The sequence below is a fragment of the Desmodus rotundus genome, chromosome 12 (assembly GCF_022682495.2).
Source record: "Desmodus rotundus isolate HL8 chromosome 12, HLdesRot8A.1, whole genome shotgun sequence".
Lineage (NCBI taxonomy): Eukaryota > Metazoa > Chordata > Mammalia > Chiroptera > Phyllostomidae > Desmodus > Desmodus rotundus.
Genome location: NC_071398.1, coordinates 28,896,338 through 28,921,492, shown reverse-complemented (window position 1 = coordinate 28,921,492; position 25,155 = coordinate 28,896,338). Strand labels below are relative to the sequence as shown.

Genomic DNA, 25,155 nt, shown 5'->3' with positions numbered 1-25,155 from the left:
GGCTTGCTTATAAACAAAATTCCTACTTGCAGCCTATGGGAATGAATGTGACTCCCTGCAAAGATTTCTGAGAAAGCCAGTGATTTGCCCAGCTGCCACGTTCCCCACATGCCGGCAGGCTTCAGCACAGCTGCGAGATGTTGTCAGAAAGCCTCTCAGACTGACCTGCCTGCCCCAGGCACAAATGGCCCCCAGTCAGTCACGCATGGCCCCATGCCTCCATTTCCTCATCTACAAGTGGGGAATAAGAACAGCCCCACTCCACTGGGCTCATCTGAGGCTAGAGAGAGAGAGGGAGAGAGAGAGAGAGAGAGAGAGAGAGAATGCCTGTTGCCATGGAGATGAGTGAGCTAGGTAACACCTCTCCACCTGGGCTGGGCGAAGCCTATGCCTCCCTGAAATTAATCATTTGTACTGGGTTGTTCAACAGGCGTGTCCCATTAACCTGGGACCACTCTCCCTGTTTGCCAGACTGGGCTCCTTGTGTCCCCGCTCTGCTGTGAGGACCTCGCCTGCGTGTGAATGGGAGGACACACAGCCCGGTCTCATGTGGGTGACCCAACTCCAGCGGCCCTCCTATGAATCGTTTCCAGCAGCTTCCAGGATAGTGCCATCAACGCCAAACTGCTGTACAGAAACCCCAACAGGCCCTCGGGTTCTAGTAAAAACATGCTGTGCCCACATCTTCTCCAGGAAATTCTGTATGATCTGCAAGTCCCGTACCTAGGGTCCCGGGATGAGTAAAAAACAACAAGCAGAAAATTCTTAAAGTCACAGTGTAGTACTATTGTTTCCTCCCCCCTTTAAAGTACCCAGAATCTGGTGAAAATGATAAAATATTTAACAGTGACTTAAAGAAAAGACAAAGCACACATGAGCTTTAAAAAAAGAGCACTTTATTTCAATAATGAATAAAGAAGATCAATATTTTTAAATGCATACAAAAATAAATATTCATTTAGCACATTAAAGATGTGTGCTTTCACATTCATTTGAGCTACAGACTAAAGCAAATAGGCTGTCTTACAAAATTTCAGAAAGCCATTCTGTTATCCCCGAAAATGTAATGCTCGCTTTGTAGCCAAAGGAGAAAAGCTGCCCGACTGGAGCTCTCCCATATCCGCGCGCGACCTCAGGCACATCCGCAGGTCATCACCACGTCTGGCTGCGCCTGCACCGCCCCACGGCAGGCACGAGGGAAAAGCAAAGGGGCATTCTTGGGCCTCTCAGATCTGGTCAGAGACTTCGGTGGTTATGAGGCCACTAGCCTGGTTGAGCCGGGGCAGTTTGTCCCCCAAATCCCAACTCCTTCTCCCATGTCTTAAAATGAGGGCTGGCAACTGAGCCCCCTTCTTGCTCTTTCATTGTGAGATTCTGAGTCTGGGGTGGGAGGGACCCAGGCTGTGTGGTAAAGGGAAAAGAATACGAAACAGCTGCTTCTCCCCACCCCCAAGAGAGTGAAGCAAAGTCAAAGCACCCTCCCAACCCCCAAACCTGCCTGGTGTCTACACCCATGGTGGGACCGACTCGGCCAGTCCTGGTGCACCGCACAGGACAACACAGACAAATAAGAGGCACCCCAATCTAGCAAAATACATCTACTTAGGAGGAAAAATGCCCGTGTGCTTTTTAATCCTGAAAGTGGTTGTGGAGATGCTGTCCCCTGCACACCGGAGGGTCAGTGAGGTGGCAGTGAGGTGGCATGAACTGCCCTCACCCTTAAGCCAAGCCATCGTTTTCAGTGTTCTGCCCCCGGCTCTCGATTAGTATCATGATTTAGGATAAACATTTTGACACATTTTGGGTAGCAAATGCATCTTATTTGCTAGTAAACAGGGTAAGTTCTTCCACAACTAAAACTGGAACTTCCCCATTGAAATCCTGCTACAGGACTCTGTTGAAGAATTCAGCGTGCAGTGGGGCCATCTCGAACCTCAGGGCGAAGCAGGGATGGGGGAAGGCACACTCCCGGCCACAGCCCGCCCCATGACCCACGTAATGGTGACTGACAGGCCGACACGCCATCCACAGCCCCAAGGACCCACAAGCCCGCCTACACACTCAGTGCCATGGGCTGGTGAGTGGAATAACTGAATCCGAGGCACAGTCAAAAGGCTGGTACAATCCACAATTATTAACAGAATGGAGATAACAGAATGGCGCTAAGTGGAACTCAGAAAGCGATTATTTTTTGAACTTGTGGTTTATAGCTTACCCGCTTTATAAAAAGAAGAAAAAAGCTTCAGAGTAGTTTACAATAGGACAATTAAAATTACAAATATTTTTTAAACATGGCAAAAGCATTTAGAAAGAAGAAAACAGAGAGGTATCGGGGCTGACAATTGCAAAAATGAAAAATAAGTTTGCCTAAGCTCGCTGGCAACAAAGCGCCAAAGGGAGAGTTTTCATTGTCTGCAGATAAAAACACATCCGAACACTTGGCGTTGGAGAGGCGTCCTCCAAACAAGCCAAGAGTTGTGCTCTCCCTTATTGAAGGGAGGCTGGTATCTAAGTATTTTTAAATCTTGTTAACATGCTTAACAGCAAAAAGACACTTCCCATTGAATCAGCCCCTTGAAATCATAAGTTTATATAGCTCTAACAAAAGATAAAGACGAAAAGAAAAGCAGCTTTGATGTCCAAAATTCTTCAGAAATTTCAATTATCCAAAAATGCTGAAAAGATCATAGAAAGTAATGATAATTAGGAAATAAATGTTTTAATTGGAGGTTGTAGCTACAGCCTCCAGACCAGTTGGGGCGAGTCTCCCTGTTCACATCAGAGCAGGCTCCCCGAGGATGCCCTTACTAAATTAAGAGCAGAGGTAGGAGTCCCACCCCAGGTCAGAGGGATCTACATCCTTAAATAATTACAACAGTAATTGTAATAAAGAAATGTGAGATGTGTGCAGGATGGGGTGCCCCAGAGAGAGACTTAAACTGTGATCTGTTGGTTTTCTCTGAAAAAGGGTCTCTGGTGGGAGGCACAAATGTCTGGAAACATCCGGAAGACCTGGTCCGGCTGGGGCTCCTCGGGAGACTGCATCATGGACCCCGCGCCACAGCTCTTCCCGGCTTCTTCCACCAGCTGCCGCACGTAGAGTTGCTCAACCTGGAAGGGTGGCGCACGAGGTCAGAGATGGAGGCGGGAAGTGAGGTGGGGCTTTGTTTGACCCTAGCCAGATTGTTCGATGACCCTAGTCCAAAGCTAGCATTTAGAACCTCCTCGTGAGTCCCAAATGAATGAACCCAGACTAGGAAGATGCACAGAAAGGACAAGCAGTATTCCTACAAAGACTCTTATATGTGCTTTCTCAATATGGTCCCAACCTGACTAGCCAGTGTCCAGAATTCCACTGTTAGAGCTTCATTCCTTTAGCTAGAGTTACATAAGGGCTTGCAAAACTCTAATCTGCCACTTAGACCTTAAGGCAAGATGGAATCTTTCTGGAAAGGAGGTTTTGGTTTTGAAAAACAAACCAAACCAAAAAAGGGTGATGGAGGTCAGGGGGACACACAGACCATGAGAGCCCCAGAACATGAGAAGATAGTTCAGAGGTGGCAAGAGTCCACTTCTGACCCTTGAAGGTCTCACTCAGGTCTGCTTCTGCACACAAGCAGAGTACCCCATTCCTTGCTCTCTGTTCCACAGCCCGAGGACAAACTGGGTCCTGACGTTCAGGCCAGGAGATCTGGCCACAAGCCCCAAAGCTTCCTGTTCTTACCTGCACAAGAATGAGTTTGGAGCGCAAGGGAGTCATATCCGGAAACTCTTCTCCAAAGCACAGCACCACCCTGCTGTCGGGGAGCCGGCTCTGGTTGCTATAGAAGTGCTGCAGCTCTGGGAAGACACGAGGGGAAGGGGCAGGGTTTGCTTTCACACCTGAGCTCACACATGCCACCTCGCCCACCTTCCCAGTGCCCCTTCTCCCCAAAGCCTCCTGGACCTCTCAGGCCCGGTGGCGGGAGAGATGTGACACTAGCTCCTGGCTGTGGCGGGGAGAGAAGCAGAGAGCTTCGGGAGCACAGAGGAGGGTTCCCATGCAGTCCTGCAGGCAGCCCACCTGATCTCAGACACCCTGGCCTTCCAGAAGGGACACACACACAGCGGGGTCTGAACTACATGCCTCCCGAGTAAGGAGAGCTGATGTGCAGCCCTGCTGTGTGCGGGGTTGTCCCGAGGGCTCAGTGTTTACCAGGGCAGCACACACCAAACCCCCGGGGCCTGGCCAGGATGCAAATTCTGACCCCGGGGCACAATGGAAAGAAATGCATTCTAATCAGCTCCCGGGCTAGAGCAGTGGTCCATAGCAGAGCCGCAAGGTGCTAAGTTCCTTAATTCTCCCAACAGCCATACGGTTGGTACTGCCCTGTACTGTACTGCACCTCCCAGTCTATCTGCAGGATCCCTCAGGGCTCCCCCAGGATCCCTCAGTACAAAAGTGCAGAGCAGAACTCAAATGCAGGGGAATCCCATGCCGCAGCTGTGCCACTGGCCCCACAGGTCCCCACAGGTTCCCACAGGGACTGCGGGTGGCCAAAGATCCTGGGAAGGAGGTACAGTCTTTAAGATTCCAGCAGCAAGGTGACAGACACGGTACTGACCTCGGAAGAACTGACTGGTGTCGAAGACCTTGACCACCTCGTCACGCTCCAGCTTGTTGGGCCGGTCCTTGCACAGCACGGCGTTGCCACTGTAGAACACCCGGCCCTGGCACAGCCGCTTGACCAGCACACCCTGCCGGCTACTGTGCAGTAGCACCCCTCGCTCCAGGTGCCCGAACAGCTTGCGCGTCACCTGCCTCTGTCGCTCACTGGGGATGGTGTCTGCGGGCGGGAAGCGCACCAGCTCCAAGCCCTCAGGCCCATACATCTTGGCGTTGGGCAGTCCTGGCTGGCTCAGAGACAGGCGGCAGCCCTCAGGGCAGGTGGTGGTGGTCTGGCCTACCAGCTTGCCCCCGTAGTAGAAGCTGATGACCATCTGGGAGAAGGCTGTAGCAAGGAGGGGGACAGATCAGGCACCAAGGGAAAGGGGGCTCCCTGGTCCTTCCTGTGCGAATGCCCAGAGCCTTTCTTTCTCTCAAACTGGGGGCTTAACTTTTTGTGTGTCTAGGGCTGTTTTGGTGTTCTGGGAAGTTCGTGCACCCCTTTTAGAAATAATGATTTTGTAAGCATGAGTAAATACACAGAATTACTAAGGAAACCAATGATTCCAAATACAAAAACTACCACAGCACTCTCTGCACTTCTGGGAAGGGCTGAAAGCTGTCAGTGCACAGGGCACCCTGAGAGCAAGGAGGCTTTGACGACGGGATTTCTTAGGAGCCTGGCCCCGCCTCACAGGCACTGCTATAACGCTGTTATGCAATGGTGTACTAAATATATAACAGAGTCGTAATTTTTACACACATTAGAAAATAGATTCCTAATTTGAAATCCAGAGAGCTTCCAGGGAACTGTGAACTTGTCAAGAAAAAGATTATATCTTTATTTTCATTAAACCTCTCGAATTCAGATCTAGGATTTCCTTGCATTGCACTGTAGGCAATGGGCTACATTGTTCTAGAGCAGACGTAGCCCTCTATCTAGGTGACACTGTATCGTACAGGTATGTATATGCTCTCACTCTCTGATCACCTAAAAAAGAAAACAGCCCCACTTTGGTGCCCATGCGTCTTTAATACCTAAGCCTGAAGACCCCCCTTTTAACAAAGGGGCAGGCGTCGGGGCTCTAAGCCTGGGTGGGTGGTAATATCTGGCTAGAATTTCTGAACAGTATATAGCTGTTTTTCAGTGAATGTGCTTTGACCTCTGACTTCCTACTTATAGTAAGTAACACAGATTCTCCTTTTCCAGGCAATGAGAGATGGCCCCCATTTAAAATAAGTTTAAGTTGTAAAATGTAAGATTTAGAGAAAACTAGGATATTAATAACAGTCCAGGCAGTACCCAGATATGAAGGCCAATTGTGAAGGTGGGGCTCAAGTATCTAAAGTTTGGGGACTTCTCAACTGAGATAGGAATAGAGATGATAGCTAAATCCCGGGGCATTCCTAGAGAAATCTACATTTTAATAGCCTTAAACTCGAAGAATTACATGCACTTCTAAGACCAACTCGGGGCTGACCCCTGGAGCCACAAAAGCTGTGAGCCGCCTGATTCCACGGTGGCCCCTAGACTGCGCGGCGACACCTGCACAGCTGTCAGGGGCAGCCTTGTGCACGGCCACCCACCACACCTGGGCTAATGCTGCCGTGCACTTCCAGTGCCTTGGACTCTCCCCTGGGCTTCGCCCAAGAAACACTTGCTCAGGCAAATGCTGAAGCGCCTCACTACTGTCCACAGGCTCCGTTCTCTCCCTTGCTGGAGTTCAGTGGCATTCTAGAATCATGAAGGGTCAGGAGTCAGAGCAGCAAGTGCGCCTGTCCAATTCATTTATTTGACATTTGAGGAAATTAAGGCCCAGGTGGGGTCACCCAGCAGGTAAGTAGCAGCACCAGTATCTGACCCTGTGCCTCATTAACCCCCATTCGCCAACCTCCTACCCTCTGAGTCTGCAATGTGCGCATCGCCTAATGACTTGATGCATTCCACTCCCCTCACTCTGAAACAACTCCGAACTTCGTCCCAAATGAGTGAAACACTCCAGGTGACTCTGTCACCAGCCTGCCCCTGTGCTCTGGCATTGCTGTGGCCTTATCTCACACTAGTGCCTCTCAACCACGTGAACTGACTGTATCAGAGGGAGCAGCAGACAAGGTGTCCCAGAGATGCCCAGGTGGGGCTGTCCTCGCGACCCCAAAGCCATGAGACGGCTTAGGCTCAGAGAGGGTTCGAGCTAGAAGGACCTGAGCCATGACTCCCTGCACCCAACCAGTGAGCAGTGGGGACCCCCAGAGCAGAAGCCACTCCTCAAGGGTCTCCAGTTACTCAGCCCAGCCCTTCGCAATTCTAAGGGCCCTACTGCAACCCTGTCCTGCTCCTGTTACACCCACCCTCCCTCCATGACAGCCCTGCTGGGGGACAGTCTGACCACAGCAGCAGGGCACCCACTCTGGAGCCCACTGCCTGCTGCGTTATCCCAGCCGTGTGACCTGGGGCAGCAGCTCCCCCACCCTGTGCCCCAGTTTCCTTGTTAACACAGTGGGGAGAATAACACACCCACCTCACTGGGTGGCCGTGAGGACTGATGGAGCTGGCATCGGACTTAGCAGATGTCAGTACCACATAAGTGGTTACTAAATAAGTTGAGATAATGTACAAAGGGTCAGCTACAATACATAGATGAGACTCCTGAAATGATAAGCCACAGTCCCCGGTCTACACACACCCCAAGTGCTGTTCCAGGTGCTTTGGACCTATTGGCACATTTCATCCTCACAACAACCCCCTGAGGTGGAGACTATACAATTACGCCCACTTTCCAGGTGAGAAAACTGAGTCGTAGACAGGTTAAGGTGCTTGTTGTCAATGGCACAATTGTTAACCGGGGGCCTGGGTGGACTCTATCCCCAGCAGGGTGGGTCCACATCTGTGTTCTTAAGCTCCTCGCCACACTGACAGTTTCAAACCTGGCTGTTCACCCCAATTATCTCAAATACATGCAGTCGAGAGCACGGACAGGCAGCCACAGCCATGTTTGGACACATCTGCACAGTGGGGTGTTGTGGACCTGAATTTGCTGCCAACTTTTTATATGGGAAAATTGCACCTAAGAATCCAGACTTTTGGTTCCCCTGGAAACATGGAAAAATCGAGCCTGGCAGGGTCTGCAAGTCCCCAGGGCAGGAACCACCACCAGCAGCCTGGAGGAGTGTGGGTCCCTCCATTTTGCCAGTTGCTGCCACTCCCTATAGCCTTTCACCTGACATTTCACTCACTACATTACCTGTCCCTGAGGGTTAAGAACTGATGACCCCTGACAACTTATTTACATGGGGGAAGGAGCTGTGTGAGCAGAGGTACCAATGTCCGCAGCTCCTAGAGGAATGCTGTAGGGTATTCTTTGCATGAGGCAGTGGCCGCGAGCTGCTCTACCTGCTGGGTGCTGAGACAGCTCTGGAGTAACTTGAGGGAGCTTCCTCCTCATACCTTGGCTCCTCATCCAGACACTGCAGCCAGTGCTGGGTGCTCTCCTGCCCCCAGAAAGCAATGGTCAGCAGACTCCCTGGGCCACAGCCCAGAGCTAAGCAGGTCACAGGCCCAGTCCCATGACCCAGGGCCTCTGGTGAGCAAGGCGCTGCCCAGTGTCAATTGAAAAGCAGACTTGCCTGGGCTCAAACTCAGCAACCCAGCCTACCTGCTGTGTGGTCCTGGATGAGCCTCAGCTTACTGATCTGTGAAGCCAGAGTCATGACGGGCTCCAGCTCACAGGGCTCCCAGATAAGAGCCCAATGAACAGGAACGATGTTTACTTTAAAATTTTCTTGCCAGGGTGAGAACCTGCTTCCACCTCCCAAAACACTCATCCTATGAGGGCTGTGGTCCAGACACTTCTCTCTGAGCCCCGTTCCCTCCTCTGCGCCAGGCCTCGGATCCCTGGCCCTAACATTACATAGTCCATCTGGATGAGTCGGGCTGTTCCCGTCACAGAACCCGGCAGCTGTTGGGGAAGACACCAGCTCCCTTTGCTCTGAAGACGCCATCAATGAGCCTGAATGTACATGCCAGGGGCCATGGCAAGAATGCAGTCTGAGTTGCCAGCATAATTAGACAACAACGTGACACAAAGGCCACCTCTCTCTGCTGGGGGCAGGCGCATGGATGAGACAGCCTAGGGCCATGCTCCAGCTCTGCGGCCCACAAGTTACGGGACAGGGCTTCTGAGCTGGTGCAGAGGGAATAGTAACAGCACCTACCGAGGAGCAGTGGGAAGCAATAATGAGATTGGGCCATGAAAGCCTCACCGATGATCCTGGACCAGTTAGCATTCACTAATGTTCGCTGCCACCATCCCCACCATCCTCACCATCCTCACCATCCTCAACACCATCCTCACCATCCTCACCATCCTCACCTCCATCCTCACCATCCTCACCATCCTCACCACTATAGCCATGATCATCACCATCACTACCAACAGTATCGCCACCATTATCAGTATTAATGTTGTTATTGTTATAAACCCAGGTGTGGGAGAGACTAAAGAAACCGACACTGGTGACCTCCATTGCCCATATGTCCCTACCAGAAAGTTTTACTAATGGGATGCGTAACCCTCACAACACTCCCATGAGGTAGTTGGTACTGTTGTTCCTACTTCACAGACGAGAAGCCCGAGGTTCCGAGTGCTTCGGTTACTCTGCCTGGGGTAACAGGAGAGGGGCAGAGCTGGGCCTTGCATGTGTCTGTCCCCACGCCCTCTCTCCCTGTGAAGAGTTCTTTGGATATATTTGTTGGTCCAATCTAAGACGAGGCTCAAAAAGCCAGCCACTTGCTCACTCCCAAACCAAAGGGTAAAAAGGAGGAATCAGGTGCCGACCTCCACCCCCAGATCATGCTTGTCCAGGGGCCCTGAGGGACCCACACAGGTCCTTTGAGTTTTGTCTTCAAAGAGCATCCCCGCCCCTTGCCCAGCTCAGAGCACATCGTACCTGCATGGTGTGCGTCGTAGGCGGCGTACCCCGTCACCAGCGGCAAGCCTGTTGGAGGGAGAGAAGAGCCTATTCAGACAGAGCCGGACCCAGTTGTGGGCAGGGGAAGCAGTCCAAATGCTCCCCCTCTCCCGAAGTTTATTCAAAAGCCGCATATGGCGTGCTCCTGAGGCCCTGCCACAGGCTTCCGCTGAATTCGGTGTTTTTCCCTCTCAGTGTGGCGACCCATGTTTCATAAACGCAGAAAACCAGACCTCAACCCAACCAGCATGGAGGGGGAGACTTCCTCTGTGCTGTGGGATTTCTGACCATGTGTCAGTGTGACATTGTGGGGCCACATTTCCTTCCCCCTGAGGGCCTGCTCCCAAAATACCACCGGACTGCATGCCCACCTTCCAGGGCTTGTCTCGAAGGAGCCCAGGCCCAAGCTAGCTTTCTGAGAGGTGCTGCCCAGCACAGGGACAGAGGGCACTCCCGGGGCCCCTGATCTGGTAGTACCCCATACCCTGACAAGCTTTGAGGCCCTCTAGGCCAGCTATCACCTCCCAGTCTCCCACAGGGGCTGGCGGGGGAGAGGCCAAGGGAGGAAGCAAAGGCACTCCTGGTTCTGGAGGGAAGGTAGTGTTCAGCAGTGGTGGGGGCGGGGGTGGGGAGGCAGGCAGTCATCAGAATCTAGTAAGAGGGTGAATGGTTCATTTAGCTTCAAGACCCCATAGGGCTGGTCCTGGGGCCTCCATTTTTGAGATGAGTAAACTGAGCCTCACATAAGATATGCAACTTCTGACAGGGACTGCAAATCCAGGGCCCCGGGTGAGCAACTGCCTGTCCCTGAGCTCTCCTGCTCTCCAGCCGCTCTGGGCTGTGCTTGGCTCTGAGGGCTCCGTAATGTCTGAGGACACTGGGTGGTGGGCCCAACAGACCTAATGTGGCCCACAGCTGTGATCCCCTCTGGTCTTGGAGAAGTTCACTGACTCCCTCCCCTCCAAGCTTTGGCAGGGCAGGGGTGGCAGGAGTATGGGAAGCAGACACCTCCTATGGGAAGGACATCTACAGCTTCCTGGGAGGCAGTGGCGAATGGGGCTAGGGGCGTGGCTCTGCCTTCAAGGGCCACCTCTCTGGGCTCAGTTACCTTCCATAAAACTCAACAGTACCCTGCCCCACCCCACCCCAGCGGCTACAGGGCTAAAACCATTCCAGCAAGTCCAGCCCCCACACCGCTTGCCAGCGGTCCTGGGCTCCCATCCTCACCTGCGCTGGGCTGCTGCATCCACCAGTCTGGGAGGAGCTGATTCCTGCAGGCTTCAGGCGGTGACGGGCTCCTTTTGACCATCCCCATGTACTCATCCACAGAAGGCTGCGGGACGGGACAAGAGAGAAAGCAGTGCAGTCACCAGGCTTCCAAAGCGGGACCCCAGTGTCATAACGACAATGGCTGATGCTTAGCTAAAACCATATTGTCACCTTTAGCTTATAAAACAAAAGGGAAGTTTTACTTTGCATCCTGAAAGGTCCAAGACAATCCAGCAGGCTTAGTGTCGAACCACGTGACTGAATTACTAGCCTCTTCAGGGCCCCTGGTAAGTTTATTGGCTTCTCCGTGACACTGCCCGTTGCCAGTTCTGGGACATCAACGCGCCCTAACACTAAACAGACTCGCGAACAGACTCTGCCGCGCTTCTAGCGAATCTCACTCAATGTGCCTGCCGTGTCTAGATTTTCCATCTCTGACCCATTTCTTAAGGGAGTTGGTAAATCCAGTTAGGAAACGTGTTTGAAATCTTCTTTTCCTGTGATCCCGCTGCACCAATCTCTTATCTCACTCTTAGCTGAGTGGGCAGAAAAGCCTTGCGTGCAAAACGGGGCAATGTTGGAGACGGGAAGCCAGGAATTCAGTGGGTCTGCTGCCAAAGACCACCCAGAAACTTAATGGCTGCCCCATGCAGAAAAGTCAGGCAGCTTAGAGTAGATTATATTTTGTTATCTGCATTTTCAGACTGCCAAGCTACTCCCAGGGATTCTAGCATTGCTGCGCAAATTGAGAAGAATTTATATAGCACCCACACCACCTTTGGTGAGGGCTCTATGGGATTATTTTACCTATGCAATGTCCACCTTGTAATAGCCATAAAAAAATAGTTAAACGGCTAAAAGTAGAAGAAAATGACAACCAAATAGCTACAAGTGGTATACAAAAACCCACTGCAGGAGACCCTATTAAGTCTCTACTTACAGCCTATTAACTACTCCTTTCCATGCATTTCCCCCGGGCTTGGTTAGATGGATTTCCAACCCTTCGGATGAAAAGCTGTGCACCTGAAGACAGGCAGCCCACCAGTGCTAAGAGCTAGTAACCAATCTTGCCAGGGGGCCAACCCCAAGCGGGGAGGAACTTTTGCAGTTTTGTTTACTGAAGCCTGCTAAGAAGGCAAGAAAGCACAGGATGCATTACAAACCACTGACTCACGCAGGAGCTCGGCCCCAGCCCTCCAGGTTAGGGAGGGGAGACCAGGTGGAAGGCTGGCCAGTTGGCAGAGGCTGGCCTCACACAGGTGGCCCAGTGCTCTACCTCTGTCAGGGTGGAGACAAGGTCTGCCGGGAGAGCACGAGGCTCTGGGAGCCTTAGCAGGGCGAGAGGGACGCCACTGCTCCTGCCATCAGGCTGGACCTCTGGAAACACGGTCCCCACTCACCTCCTTGATCAGCTCCTCGATTTCGGAGTGACCGCACTCCATCTCCGTGACTTCATTCACACAGCCGGGAGCTGCCACGCCCAATTTGCCTATGGAAGAGCGGAAAAACAAGACCAAACGTGACCACTGCACTGACCCATCACCACGGCTGTCACTGGGGCCACAGCCAGCGGTGGGTGTTTTTTTAATGCTGAGTTGAAGGAAACAGAAGTCAGTACGTGTCTTCCCTGGTTTGTGAAAGGCCTAGAAATTACTTTCCCATGCTTCTCCAGTCACCTGATCAGCGGAGTCAAAAGAGAGAAGTTGGGTGTTGTTGTCCACTTAGAGGACAAAGGCAGCGCTTCGGTCTCTTCCTTCTGTTTGCTGGAATCTAAAATGAATTGCTATCAAAGACCCTTTACACTGCATCCTGACCGGTGCTGCTCAGTTGCTTGAGCACCGCCCGGCAACACGAAAGGTTGCCAGTTCGGTTGCTGCGCAGGGCACATGTCTGGGTTGTGGGTTCAATCCCCAGTTGGGACAAGTGCAAGAGGCAACCGATTAATGTTTCTTTCCCTCTCTTACTCCCTCCCTTCCCCTCTCTGTAAAAATAAATAAAATCTTTTTAAAAAGTATCCTTCTTCATACCAGGCATTTTCCACCATACAGAGGTTAAATTTACAAGCTGGGCATTTGAAGACACTCGAAGTTTTCGTAGCAAATGTGTTTGCAGATTAGAGTCTCTCTCTCTCTCTTTTTTTTAAAAATTAATTGGCAGGAAATCTCTTTTTGGCCTTTCCAAATATACACATGTGCATCTGCGTGCACACACGCCACGCACACGCACAGCACACCACTAAGACTGGCCCATGCCGGGCCTGAGCCCGCCTTCATCAAGAATCACTAAACATTTATTTCCACAGCAGGCGCTCTGGACCAGGTGACTTTCTTCCTCACTCTTACGCCTATTCCCCGGCCAGAAACACGCCTCATTAAGTTTATCAGTGAGATGTATTATAAGCCACAAACACTCGTTTGCTGGAATTTATTAGTCCTAGTGATCTATAGAGTTGGCCTGTTGTTTCATCCTTGCTGAATTTTGATTCCATTTTGATAGATTCAAGAATTCACTTAGAAGCTGTTGATGGGGGAAGTAGGGGACAGGTGGGGCACCTCCCATGTAGCTTGCAAACCACTGAAGTACAGAGGGGAATGGGTCCATGGAGGCACTATGCAAATGCAACGTTTCTTTGCCCCCCTGAGAACCTGTTTCTTTAACATCCACCCTCGCAGGTGATGCTGGCTGCGCTCCATGCTATAAACAAGTTAGGGTCACCTGTCAGTTCAAGGTTGGCTGATCCTGGGGGCAGGGGAATAAGAGAAACTTCTCTATTTCGTCCAATCACAATGTACTCTGTGATGATATAAAAAATATTCAAAAACTGAGAGACAAAGCAGAAAGATGACTGTTTGGCCTTTCAAAACCATTCCAGAGGATCATCTAATCTAAGAGGCTCCCCGAAGGGTTATTAATTTTCCAGGGCAAGGTCAGTTTTGTTGACTTAATACTGACTATGGATTAGGCTTCAGCCTCAGTAAACCCGAGTGTTCATTTATAGCCAGTTAAGCTACGAACAACCAGTAGAAAAGATAACAGCCGAACTGGGGTTGCACCACCAGGTCAGACGCCCATCGGTTCAGCTCCGCCTCCTGTCCTGCGCTGACCGTGCACAGCAGCGCATCATCGTGTGCCGAACAATCTTTGTCATCGTGCTGGTCCCCTTGTGAATTAATGACTCAAATCACTCTCTGACTCAGGCTCACTATATATTTGTCAGGGTTACAACTATAACTTTTTAAAACTTATACATCAACATTTTTAACCTTCCCACAGTGTGAAGAGCTCAAACTCAGCATTTCTGCATAGCCCTAAATAGTTGAAGGGGGTTCTATTCCTCTCAGGCCTTACCGGACCAACAGACTTCTTCGAAGGAGAAAAGGATCTGTGCCAACATTCTAATTGCTACATCTAATGGCTAAGAAAATCAATGTGTTAACAGGATGTTAAACCAGAGATGGCAATTACGTTGTATCTCATGGGCCGTCTCTGATTCATAGCAGCTGCATAGGGCACAACTCCGAAAAGGGTTCTGAGGCCAGATCTGAGCCCCACACTTCCTGATTGATTAGTGATGTCTGCCTAGAGCGGGGAGTCAGGTCCTGGGAGATGTGCGGCAGCGTCGCTATCCCTGCTTTAAATTCTTCACAGATGCTTTCCTGGGACTTTAGGGCGGGAAGAGACTTCAGGAATTATCACACCCTGAGTTCCCAAACAATGGTTAGGATCTAACAAGACACTGACTTATAGCCGTGAAACTAACAGCGCCACCATCTGCAAATTCACTGGAGAACTTTCCCCTCTACCCTAGTCAGCCCTCCCTCCTTTGTCCCCCTGACCTTCCCCTAGCCTCTGCTGCAAGGTGCTAAAAAACAACAGGAACTCCTTCCACACTGTCAGAGGATCTCTGCTCCTGCCCAACCTCATCCCTGAGCCCCAGAGCTCCTGGTCTGACCCTGAGCAGCAGAGCTGCCTGCCACCCAATCTCCCCACCCTTTCCTCCCATCAGCTCCGCCTCTCACTCAGCTGGAAGCTGCCTTCTGGTCAATGGGTGAGGTAGGTGGAGAGAGATCCCCACCTCTGCTTATACAAAGAAGAGAACTATTTTGTTTATCTAAAACCACTTGTCCCAGATCCTGTGGGCTCCGGCTCCCACGCCAGACCCTCCCTGGGCGTCTGCACGCTGGACAGCCTCTGTTGAACTGAGTGGCTGTGGAGGATAGTTACATTTTTGCTCTTCCTCTGGGACGATGCGGTAAACTTTGTATGGCTCGGAAATGTCCAGCTGGGACCGGTCTGTCACTTCCTCAAAATCTGGACTCTTGTTCAAGGCACAGCGTAGCCTGGTCTTCCACGTAGCTGGTTCAGCTTTGTCCCCTTCCTTAAATTTCCCTTTAAAAACTGCCCAGGCCTGAAGGAAGAGAAAGCAGCATGTGAAACACACAGCCGGCCCCTCGACCACGGATCTCCACAGCTACAGTCAGGACCAGCACACTCTCACCCTCCTGAAAGTCCCTTTTTGGCCTCAACCCTCATTCAAGGAATTTCAGGGCTCAGAGACCTCCATCCAGCCACTTTCTCCGATAAATGTAAAAAGACCCAGGCCAGGAAGGGGTCCCCCACGATCTCCCAACTGAGCTGAAATTGGAACTCAGCCCAAGGCTCCTCCCCCACACAGATCCTTCCCTGGACCAAAGAGCCAGGAGAAGCCTGAGGTCAAGTAGCACAAGGAGGAAGTAAGCGCACTTGGTTTCACTAGAATGTTCAAAACAAAGAACAATTTGGTTTTTTTTTTCTTTAATCAACCCCTAGCATGAAAATTTAGCATGAAAAGGAAACACTTGCAAAAATTCTGAGTGTGGTCGTCCACTGCCCTGCTACTTTTAATAGAAATTTTGTTTTGCATTTTGGCATTCATTCTACCCTTCCCCCCATCTCCCCAGGGCACTGTTTAATACGCAATGAAATGTTTTCCCTTTCTGTTGGTTTTTTTTTCACAGCTCTGTCTCCTGACCTCTCCAAACCTTAGTCTCTGGACTAGAAACAGAGACTTAAAGTTGGACACTTAAAGTTAAAATGTAGAATGGAGCATCATTTAAAAAAAAAAAAAAACACGTGAATGGGCATAGTTTTAATTTCAGAATTGGAATACAGGACACATCAATGAGGTCATTACTGTCAGGTCAAGATAACTTTTGGCCTTAGGCATAATCAGACTCCAACGTCCAACTCCAGACTTACAACCTAAAAGAATACCAGAACAAGAGGGAATTCTCAGCTCCACTCGGGAAAACGCAGTTCCAGGGGGAACTTTCCCAAGGTGACCCTGTCTTGGATTGAACCCCAGCCGTCCTGACTTCCAACCCAGTGGATTTCCACTGCAGCAAGCACTCTCCAGCTTAGCGACAATCCCCTGGGAGCTCGTGAAGTGCAGAGTCCTGGGCCTGCCCCTCAAGATTCTCACCCCTTGGTGGGGGTTGAGTCTGCGAACCTGCATCTTTACCCAGCATCCCAGTGATTCTGACTTAGGAGGCCAGGACACCACAAGCCCAGAAACCCCAGAGCTCCCCTACAAATCACAGCTCCACTGAAAATAGTCCTGTCTTTTTTTCTCCTCGTAGTACACATGACCTCATGGTTCACTGCCAACGTGCTGAAACCCAGAGCTCAGACTTTGCATCTCTGCCCGAGGCAAAAAACTGTTAGAACATTCCTACCAGTGGGCGTCAGCGATCACTTCCTTTTCTGACGTAGATGAAAAACTCACCTTTCTGCTTAAAAGTGAGTGGTTTTCAATTCTTTATTAACAGACCATGCCTGGATTAATCCTTTTATTAATCCTTTATCACAAACCATGCCTGGATTTCTTTCTTCGGAGAAATATAAGAGCAAACTATGTACACACTGAACAGTAACTTCAAATATTACATTAAATCAGTGCCTCTACCCCAGCATTATTGACATTTGGGGTTGGATCAGTCTGCGCATGATTGGATGTCTAGCAGTGTCCCTGGCCTCTGCCCACTAGATGCCCTTAGGACCCTAACCCCATTGCGGCAACAAAAAATGTCTCCAGACATTGCCAAGTGTCCCCAGGGAGGTAAAATCACACACACACACACACACAGGGAACCACTCAGCTAACCCATATTACAAATGGACCTTGAAGAGCATGGATTGGGGACAATGTTAGGGCCAGCTGTACTTACGCAAAACGGCAAAGTCTAGAGGGTACTGTCATAGTCACTGGTCCATTCAAGGCTCACACTCTCCCCATGAAGACAGCCAGGACATCATAAAGCAAAGCAGGGCCCATGGGCAGAAAGTGCCCTGGGCTGGCATCAGGTACCCCGCTTCCAGCCTCCACTGAGTCCTTTTGAGAGTTCTCAGGCTGGCTCTCAAATATCTCCCAGCCAGGAGATCTGTCAAGACCCTGGAGCTAACCCCAGACAGAACAGAGTGATTCTGAGTCCCTGGAGCTACCTTGGCTGTCCAGCCACGCCCCCCAACCCCGCCGCCCAAACCTATTCCTCTGTCCGCAAGGTGCTCTGTGCTCCTCAGCAGCCAGCATTGAACATGGGAAGGCAACCTCTTCCTGATTTACCATTACTGTCTCATCTTGTAGTTTAAAACTCAAATTCTATTTTTTTCTCAAAGGCCTACTGAATTTGAAGTATCTGTGCTATTAAGTAACTTCTAACCCATTTAAGATTATCACAATGTCTGGTCAATGAGAGAATAACCAATGAGTTGTAAACTCACCCCCCCCACTCTAACTCGACTTCCCCCCATCAACATTTTCAAAAGGAGGCAGAATATGTTTTTAAAAATAAATATGAGCCTGTATCAGGGCCTCACCAGTATACTCAGGGATGGTACAACATGAGCTAAATGTCTTTTTCAATCTCCCATCTCTGGTCTACACCACGAAGCTGACCTCAGAATGGCACCTGCAGACGACGAAGGAGTCTCTCATGTAAGAAGAAGCTGCTTAAGATCCACTTATTAAGTCAAGAAAACGCACTATTGTTTCTCTTAACTCATACATTTTTAAAAGGTTTTCTTGGAATGTGTGAAACAAAAGGTTCTTGACTTCACCAGAAAATCCCTGAGGCGGCTCCCTGTAACCCAGGCCTGCCTAGTGACTTCTTCCCACGACAGACGGTTTGGTGGGCTCGCCAGAGCTCCAGCCCTCAGAGGGTGCAGCGGGCTGGCACACCTCCAGGAGCGCCACGTGGCTTCTTCCCACCTGCATCTCGCCAGCCCCGGCTGTCACCCTCCCAGGGGCTGCCCAGCCGGGGGAAGGGGGGGCGCCCATGCCTCCCTCCTGCCCCCATTCCTGCTGAGATTGTACGCGCGTTTCAGATTGCCACATTGAGCAACTGCGTAATCAACGGAAACATTGGGAATCTTGCGCATTTTTCTCAACGCTGTTGAAACGGCCATGAAGAACATTGCATAAGATGTATAAATCTGGGGCTTTATTTCATTACCCCCAGAGCATAAGAAGCAGGGAGCAGTGTGAAGGGAGAGGACTTGCATCTCCACCAGCAAGCCACAAGCCAGGGTTATGCAGCCTGCTGGTGCAGCTCCCTCTACCCACGCTCCTCCTGAAGAGGTTTTGCCCATGGACAGCCTGCATCTGTGCTCTCAGCACCCCACACTTCAGCCTAAATCTGTTCATCCCGGCCCTGGTCAGCTCCCAGAGGGGTTCTCGATGTGGCAGGGGAGAGCGCAGCCCCGGAAGGCATCTGGCAATGTCGGAGGCATTTCTAGTTGTCACATTTGGGGGCCAGGTGCTGCTGGCATCTAGTCAGTCGAGGTCAGGGATGCTGCTGAATATCCTACAGTGCAAAGGACAGTCCCAAACAAGGAATGTTCTGGCTTAGATGTCAACCGTGCTGAGGCTGAGGCGCCCCGGCCTACAGCCATCTGTTGTCTAGAATTCCCAGCTGACTGGATGGACCTAGGGCACTGTTTAAATTTAGCTAGAGTCCTTCCCAAAAGAAGTTCACCATAATGTTAAAGGTAAAAAACCTCCACAAGAGAGGAATCCACATCCCTCCAAGGGTGAGAAAGGAAGCACTAGCAGCTCACAAACCTGGCACAGTCCTGGCTCCTGACCTGGGGTCCTTGATGGAAACAATCTGCTGGACATTCAGGCCATGCAGGGCCCCTAGAAGGTGAGTGCAAAACACCCACGGTGTCCACTCTTCTTGGGGAGGGCCAGTCACTGGCATCAGATTCTCAAAGACATCTGCGACCCCAGGTGACAGAGTTGACAAAACTGCTACAGGTGTAGCCCCACTGCAAATGTCAGACAGACCTGAGGAGATTAATGCCTCATAAGCCACTCATGCTCCACTCTGAGGCGAAGCTACGACCTTTTGTCATTTTTGGTTTTGTGTGTCAGAAGACAGTCATCCTGGGCTAAGGGTCATGTTGCACTGAGGTCCCACAGGGCTTGGCTCCACTCATTCATCCAAGGCCTCAGGTCTGGTTCTGGCCCTCCAACAGCTCAGCCTCCCCACTCCTCCTCTCTGCCCACTTACTCTCCCCTCCCTGTCCCGGGCCCCCAGATGCCCACAGAACTAGCACACACGCAGCGGCAGCTCACAACCTGGGCTCTGAGTCAGACTACCTGTGGTGTGCCTGTTTGCAAAAGCGGAAGCCTGGGCTCACCCTGACCTAGGGCTACAGATTTCTCCGGGAGTGGAGCCTGTACTTCTGGAGCCTTGGGAAAGCCTAGAGGAGACTCTGCTGACCCGTTGGGCTGCCCAGCGGGTCAGCAGAGCTGCACTGCCCCAGCTCCTGGCTCCTCTGCTCAAATCTAGGAGCAATGGCAAGAAACCTCTGCTGTCAGTAGTGCTAGTGGTGGGGAGCACGGGCTCTGGGTTGGGCTGCCTAGGTTCAAACCCTGGCTCTGTCCTCCAAGAGCTGTGAAATCTTAGATATGTCACTCCTCCTCTCAGTGCCTCTACAGACAAGGACAAGGACAGTGCCTCCTGTTTAACACTGCGTGAGAGGAAAACACAGACCCTGTGGGCCCAGGCCGGCCACTGAGCGAACTCTCGGTCAACACTGGCAGTCACTGTGCAAATGGTAGAACCAAATAGTAAGTCCCTCAATGCTTGGGGCACTCACTATTCTCAAGGGAAGTCAGGCTATTTGTAGACACCTGCTGCAGGACATCCCGTATGACCCAGCCCGGAAGTAATGACAGCTGGTATCTCTCGCACTGAGCTGGCCCACATCGCCAAACAGAGGTAACAACTTTGCAAGAATGAAGTGTCCTCAATCTCATCGGAAAAAGTGCCACCAATATACAACTGACCTCACAGTGATTAAATGATATAATAGATGTAAAATCACCTAGAATGTTTTTTAGACACATTCTGCACTCAGTTAATGTTTGTTTTTAAAAATTGGGTTAATTTTCAAAAAAGTAAGACAGTGGTCATTCCACACCTCTGCCAGCCCAGCAGGGGGAGGGAAGTCCAGTCTTTACCTTGAAAATGGAAGCATCCACTTCCTGGTTATAATCTTGTTTGCCAGCGTGTTTCCAGGGGATCCGGAACATGCTCTTCTCATCGTTTTCCCAAATCAGCCCTGGGTACATGTTGCTGTCAATTTGTTCAATCAGCCACTGCCGGAGCCGTCGGCCTCCGTTCCGGTCACACATCCTTGGCAAGAAAAACACGTATTCTAAGACATTACGAATATTGGCTCATTCATCACAGCACCCCAAGTACTTAACAGCCAAGAAATGCTAACAGGAAAATCAGGATGGCAACACAGGCGCCAGCTGGGGGAACCCACAGGTCCAGGAACCCGGGCCACCTGCCGTGAGAAGACAATGCCTGCCTCCAGGACCTCAGGCGCCTGGGGCTTTGCGGCTGCTGGCACCCAGCTGTCGGCCCCACCTATGGCTCTGGCTGTGCCCTTTCCAGCTTTTACCACATGTTCCCTTTCAGGCATATCTAATGGCACCATTCCGTCTTTCGCATGAGATGGGGAAAAATCACTGTTACGTTTTCAGGTCCTTTCCGTGAGCACCCAGCGCTTGAAGGGCCAGTTCCACAGCTCGGCGCCCAGTCTGACCAGTGTCAGTGAGCAAACAGGACGGCTGTGGTCTCCAAGGAGAAGGAGAGTCGCAGGCTATCCTTCTGAGTCAGCAATTTTCAACCGGTGCGCCGCACGGGTTTTTAAAACACGCAACACCTGACTGGAGTCAGGGGCACTGACCTCTTTTCCTTAGACCGTCAGATAAAAAATGCCACAGCCAGCACAACAATAGCCATCCAGTGTGAACGAATCAAAATTCATTCTATTTTACCTAAAATGTACATATTTTATTTGTACAATTTTGGCGTGCCACAGAATTTTAGTAATTAGTTTATGTGTGCCATGAAATGAAAAAGGTCGAAAATCACCATTCTAGATTATTCCTTTGCAGCTGATTTAGGGATGGCAGCATGGTTTGGGAAGGACAGAGCGGGGATCCCATTCAAATCTTGCCGTCTCTCAGCTGGGTGCCCTGGGAGCATCATTTAACTCTGAAGTGTCAGCTACGCTGGCTGAAATGCTGGGAATATTATCATTGTACTGGGGGTTCAGACGATACGTATAAATCATCTAAGACAGTGCCTGGACCTTCAAAGATTTCCTCTAAACAACAGATGTTGTTGTTATTATCCCAACTTTCCACCTAGGGACTCTTATGACCAACCGAGAGGCAGCAGACAAGCATGAGGAAATCGACTGTGGTCACAAAGTTAACCCAGACAGACTCCTCCAGAATGCGCCAAAATCGGGGGACCTCACCATCCCAGGGCACCCAAAGACAGCCCTCGGAAGAACACTCCTACCACAGCAGGCAGCTGTCCCAAGAGCACAGAGAAAAAGAGAAAGCAGCCGTGCCGTACCAACTCACAGCCCACATTTACAAGAACTGGGTGGAAATCCCCTAGGCAGTTGGACAGACGCCCACCCAAAGAGAAAAAGAGAGATAGCGTTTCTACTCTTCTGATTAAAGTGTGACCTCTTTGGGCAAAAGAGTTTGAAACAATCAGCAGTGACAAGACATAATGTCCCCAGGAATATGGTCACATCCAGAGTCACGCGGGTCCATAAAGCAAGAAGTGGCTGTTATGAAAACTCCAGCTACCCTGCAGGCAGCTCCAGAGTCAGAGAGGGCAGCCGGGTGCTGGGGAGAAAGAGAGAAGGGCTTGGGGCGCCAAATGTACTAACCTTTTCATCCCACAGCCCCAGCTGCCCAGCTGTGGGTTCAAAAGGAGAGAAGTGTGAGAATGGGGATTGGACTTTGATTGGAAAGCTGTGGACTCCAGCAGAGGCTGGTCTCTAAGTAGACCTTGGTTAAGTCACTTGGGCCTCTCTGTGAGGCTCTCCTCACCTGTGAAGTGAATGGGTCTCAAGTGTCTCGGAATTCTAAAACAGTCCCTTGTGTTTCTAAATACAGGACAGATTTGGGAGGAGCACCTAACGAGGGGAATGAAATGATACCACCAAGCTCCCCCCAGGAAATAACTTGGCAGAATAGAGGCTCCTATGGTCCCTTCCTGTTGGAAAGGCAAGAGACTCCCCTCCCTTGAGGAAGGAGCTGTGTGGGGGACAAGGAGAGGGAGCCAGAACCCCAAAGAAAGTTGGTGTCTGTGGATCTGTCAATTAAAGGACATGTCCCTGCTCGTTAGCATTTTGCTCACCCCCTTGGTACGAGGTTGATAAACTAGAGTCCGTGGTCCAGGGGCATCCTGAAATGAAAAGCAATATTTTGTTTGTATGGGCATTTTTTTTAAGAAAGTGATTGATCAACACCTTCTCATTGGGGTTTTTAATGGATTCATAACCCCAAATTATGAAGGACATAATATGTCCTTCATAATTTCTCCAAAATTGTTAAGGACAACTGTATTGGTGATTTATAAGAGGAAAAAAAAGTAAAAGAGATGGCATTAAGAGGAAGAGTAAGTCATAGAAGATAAAAGCTGGAAAAACTTTAGAAGTCAACTAATCCAGCCCGTCTTTGTTATAATGAAAAAACTGAGGCCCAGAAGGCAGCCCAAGCCCCAGACACCCAGCAAGGGGGTCTTATTTTACTCACTCTGCAGAAAAAAGCATGGTCGAATTATAAGATCTCATAACATGGGCAGCCCCACCTGAATTCTCAATGAGACCACCCGCAAGGTTCTAAGCAGCATTAAAAGCCTAAGATTCTAATACAGCGAAGATCCATAATTATCCATTAAACACTAACAAATTAATTCCACCAAATGCTGAGCCAGGAAAAATTTATAAGCCCAGTCACATGTTTATAACTTCCTCTTCCTTGGTTTTTAGGTGATAATTCTCTTTATGGGCCAAACCCTATCTGGAGCTAATCTGCACCCTATAAATGGGTCCGGGGGTCAGGCTTCCCAGGCGGCAGGCGATAAGAGTCCAGGATGTGCCAGAGAGGCGGCACAGAACTCACCTTCTCCCACACCCCTCAGGGCCCCTGGGCACTTGCCCTGGCCACCACAAACCCCCATCACCCTGCGACCAAAAAGCATCAGAGCCATTTCTCCCTCCGACCCAGTCCTGCTAAAATGGCTAAAGCAGCCCTAATTCTTTTCATGGGGGAACCTGCCACAATCCAAAAGGACGCTCTCAGAACCCTCCTTTAAGGGCCAGCTCCTAACTTAGGTTTAAAGAGTTGTGTTATATCTCCTCCCACATGTTAGGGAATCATTTAAAATCCTGGAAAATTCTGTCTCTACATCCCCGAAGCAGTTCATAGCTCTGGGTAAGTGACCCATCTCACCTTAGATACCTTTCTTTACACCAAAATGTCCTGTTAGCTGTGACCCCATACAGATTCTTTGCCAAGGCTGTGATGGAAGCAAAGGCCTCAAACCCTGCTCAGAAATCCTAACTGTCCGATCAGAATTACAAACTGCAGTCTGCCCGTTCCACAAGCCAACCCACACGAGCACTGCCGGTTACTGGGCAGTTTCACGGTAGTGACCCTCAAGTGTTATTCCATGCAGTAGGATTTGAGTGGGACAGGGAGGAGGTCTTATAATAAAGAGTAAATATTTCCCTTCGTTATATGAGCCATTCTAAAGTCAAGTCCATGCCAACAAGATTTGAAGGAAAATAAGATTTATTTTTTAAGCCTCAGCCAGTCTTTAGGGGCAGCCACACAAGGACCAACAACTTGAACCTTCGGTTTATACTCAGGAACACAGAGGGGCGTGCCCTGATCGCGCTGGCCCCGAGACCGGGCGGCAGCTGCCCTCCCACCCGCCCGCCGCGTCGGCCCGCCCGGCCCTTGCCCGCCCGCCCAGGCCTCCTACCCGCCGCCGTGCGCGCCCGACCTGCCGCCTGCCTTCTTGCAGCCGTCCGCGTTCCCACGCTCGCCGCCGCGCTCGGAGTTGCGGCGCAGAGCCCCGGCGCCGGTGCTTGTTTAAGGGTGGGGCGTGTCCGGCGAGCCGTGCGCTCGTGGTTCTGCCAATGGTCGCGGGAAGGTCGCCAGAGCCACCCAATGGGCGTGACCCGCCTGGCTGGCCTTCTTCCGAGAAATCACTTTGCTGAAAGTACACAGCGACTTACGGGTCCCGGCGTCTTCCGGGCTCTGCTCTGAGGGTCCGGGGGCGGCGCGGGACCCGTGTGCCCGCCGGAATTCCCGAGGGGCCGCGGGGGCGTCGCCGGCCCAGGCCAGGGCCAGAGCGGGATATGGATGTCTGAGCTGGAGGTCAGGTCGCTGCCTGGCCGTCAGGGCGGAGGCAGGAGTCAGATGCTGGAAATCGGAGCCGTGGGGTGGATTGCGGGTGTCAGATGGCAGAGGTCGGGTCGAAGGTGGAGGTCAAGGCTGGGATGGCGTGGGCGCAGAGGTCAACACTGCAGACAGTCGGTGGTCCCCGCGGAGTGCTCACCAGTACCCACCCAGGCCATCTCTTGGAATATGGCCAAAGTTCCCGGATCTGTTTGGAAGGCAGCCCCCATTAGGATGAAGCCCGTGGTGAAGTCCAGACCGTGACAAACAGTCCGCTTAAGATGTGGAAAGGACCTGCCACTTACAGACCGGGTTCTAGATAACCAATCGCTTGCACTTGACCACTGAGAGTGGCAGGAGAGAATTACCTTGCTTAAAAAAAAAAAAAAAAAAGTGTCCGAAACCACTGCCCTCTGAAGATCAGAAATAAAAATAGGAGTGTCTAGCATGTTCGTGCTAGAATGTCCAATTAGGGAAATTTTCATCACACATTCTTTTCCCC

At 50.9% G+C, this 25,155-nt stretch overlaps 1 protein-coding gene across 5 annotated transcripts; it reads right to left on the bottom strand.

Moving 5' to 3' along the window:
• Positions 1 to 888: 888 nt before the first annotated feature.
• On the bottom strand, positions 889 to 24,375 carry IRF8 (interferon regulatory factor 8). 5 transcript variants are annotated; one of them, XM_053915764.1, is made up of 9 exons: positions 24,256 to 24,375; positions 20,388 to 20,562; positions 15,107 to 15,290; positions 12,283 to 12,371; positions 10,841 to 10,946; positions 9,593 to 9,640; positions 4,605 to 4,991; positions 3,725 to 3,840; positions 889 to 3,111 (listed from the first exon to the last, which is right to left on the bottom strand). In XM_053915764.1, the coding sequence occupies exons 2-9, from the start codon at positions 20,559 to 20,561 to the stop codon at positions 2,935 to 2,937; spliced, it is 1,281 nt and encodes a 426-aa protein (XP_053771739.1). In that variant the 5' UTR covers position 20,562; positions 24,256 to 24,375; the 3' UTR covers positions 889 to 2,934. The 5 variants fall into 5 exon arrangements, with proteins under 5 accessions (XP_053771739.1, XP_053771737.1, XP_053771738.1 ...); XM_053915762.1 differs by having other exon boundaries at positions 24,235 to 24,372; XM_053915763.2 differs by having other exon boundaries at positions 20,388 to 20,563; positions 24,239 to 24,346.
• Between the last annotated feature and the right edge of the window lie 780 nt (positions 24,376 to 25,155).

Bases quoted from the DNA above. Each gene is read 5' to 3' on its own strand.
- IRF8 (XM_053915761.2), bottom strand. The intron at 10,947-12,282 runs GTGAGTGGGGAC...CCCGTCCCGCAG, and splicing joins TCGAGGAGCTGATCAAGGAG to CCTTCTGTGGATGAGTACAT. The intron at 9,641-10,840 runs GTGAGGATGGGA...TCCCTCCAACAG, and splicing joins GATGCAGCAGCCCAGCGCAG to GCTTGCCGCTGGTGACGGGG.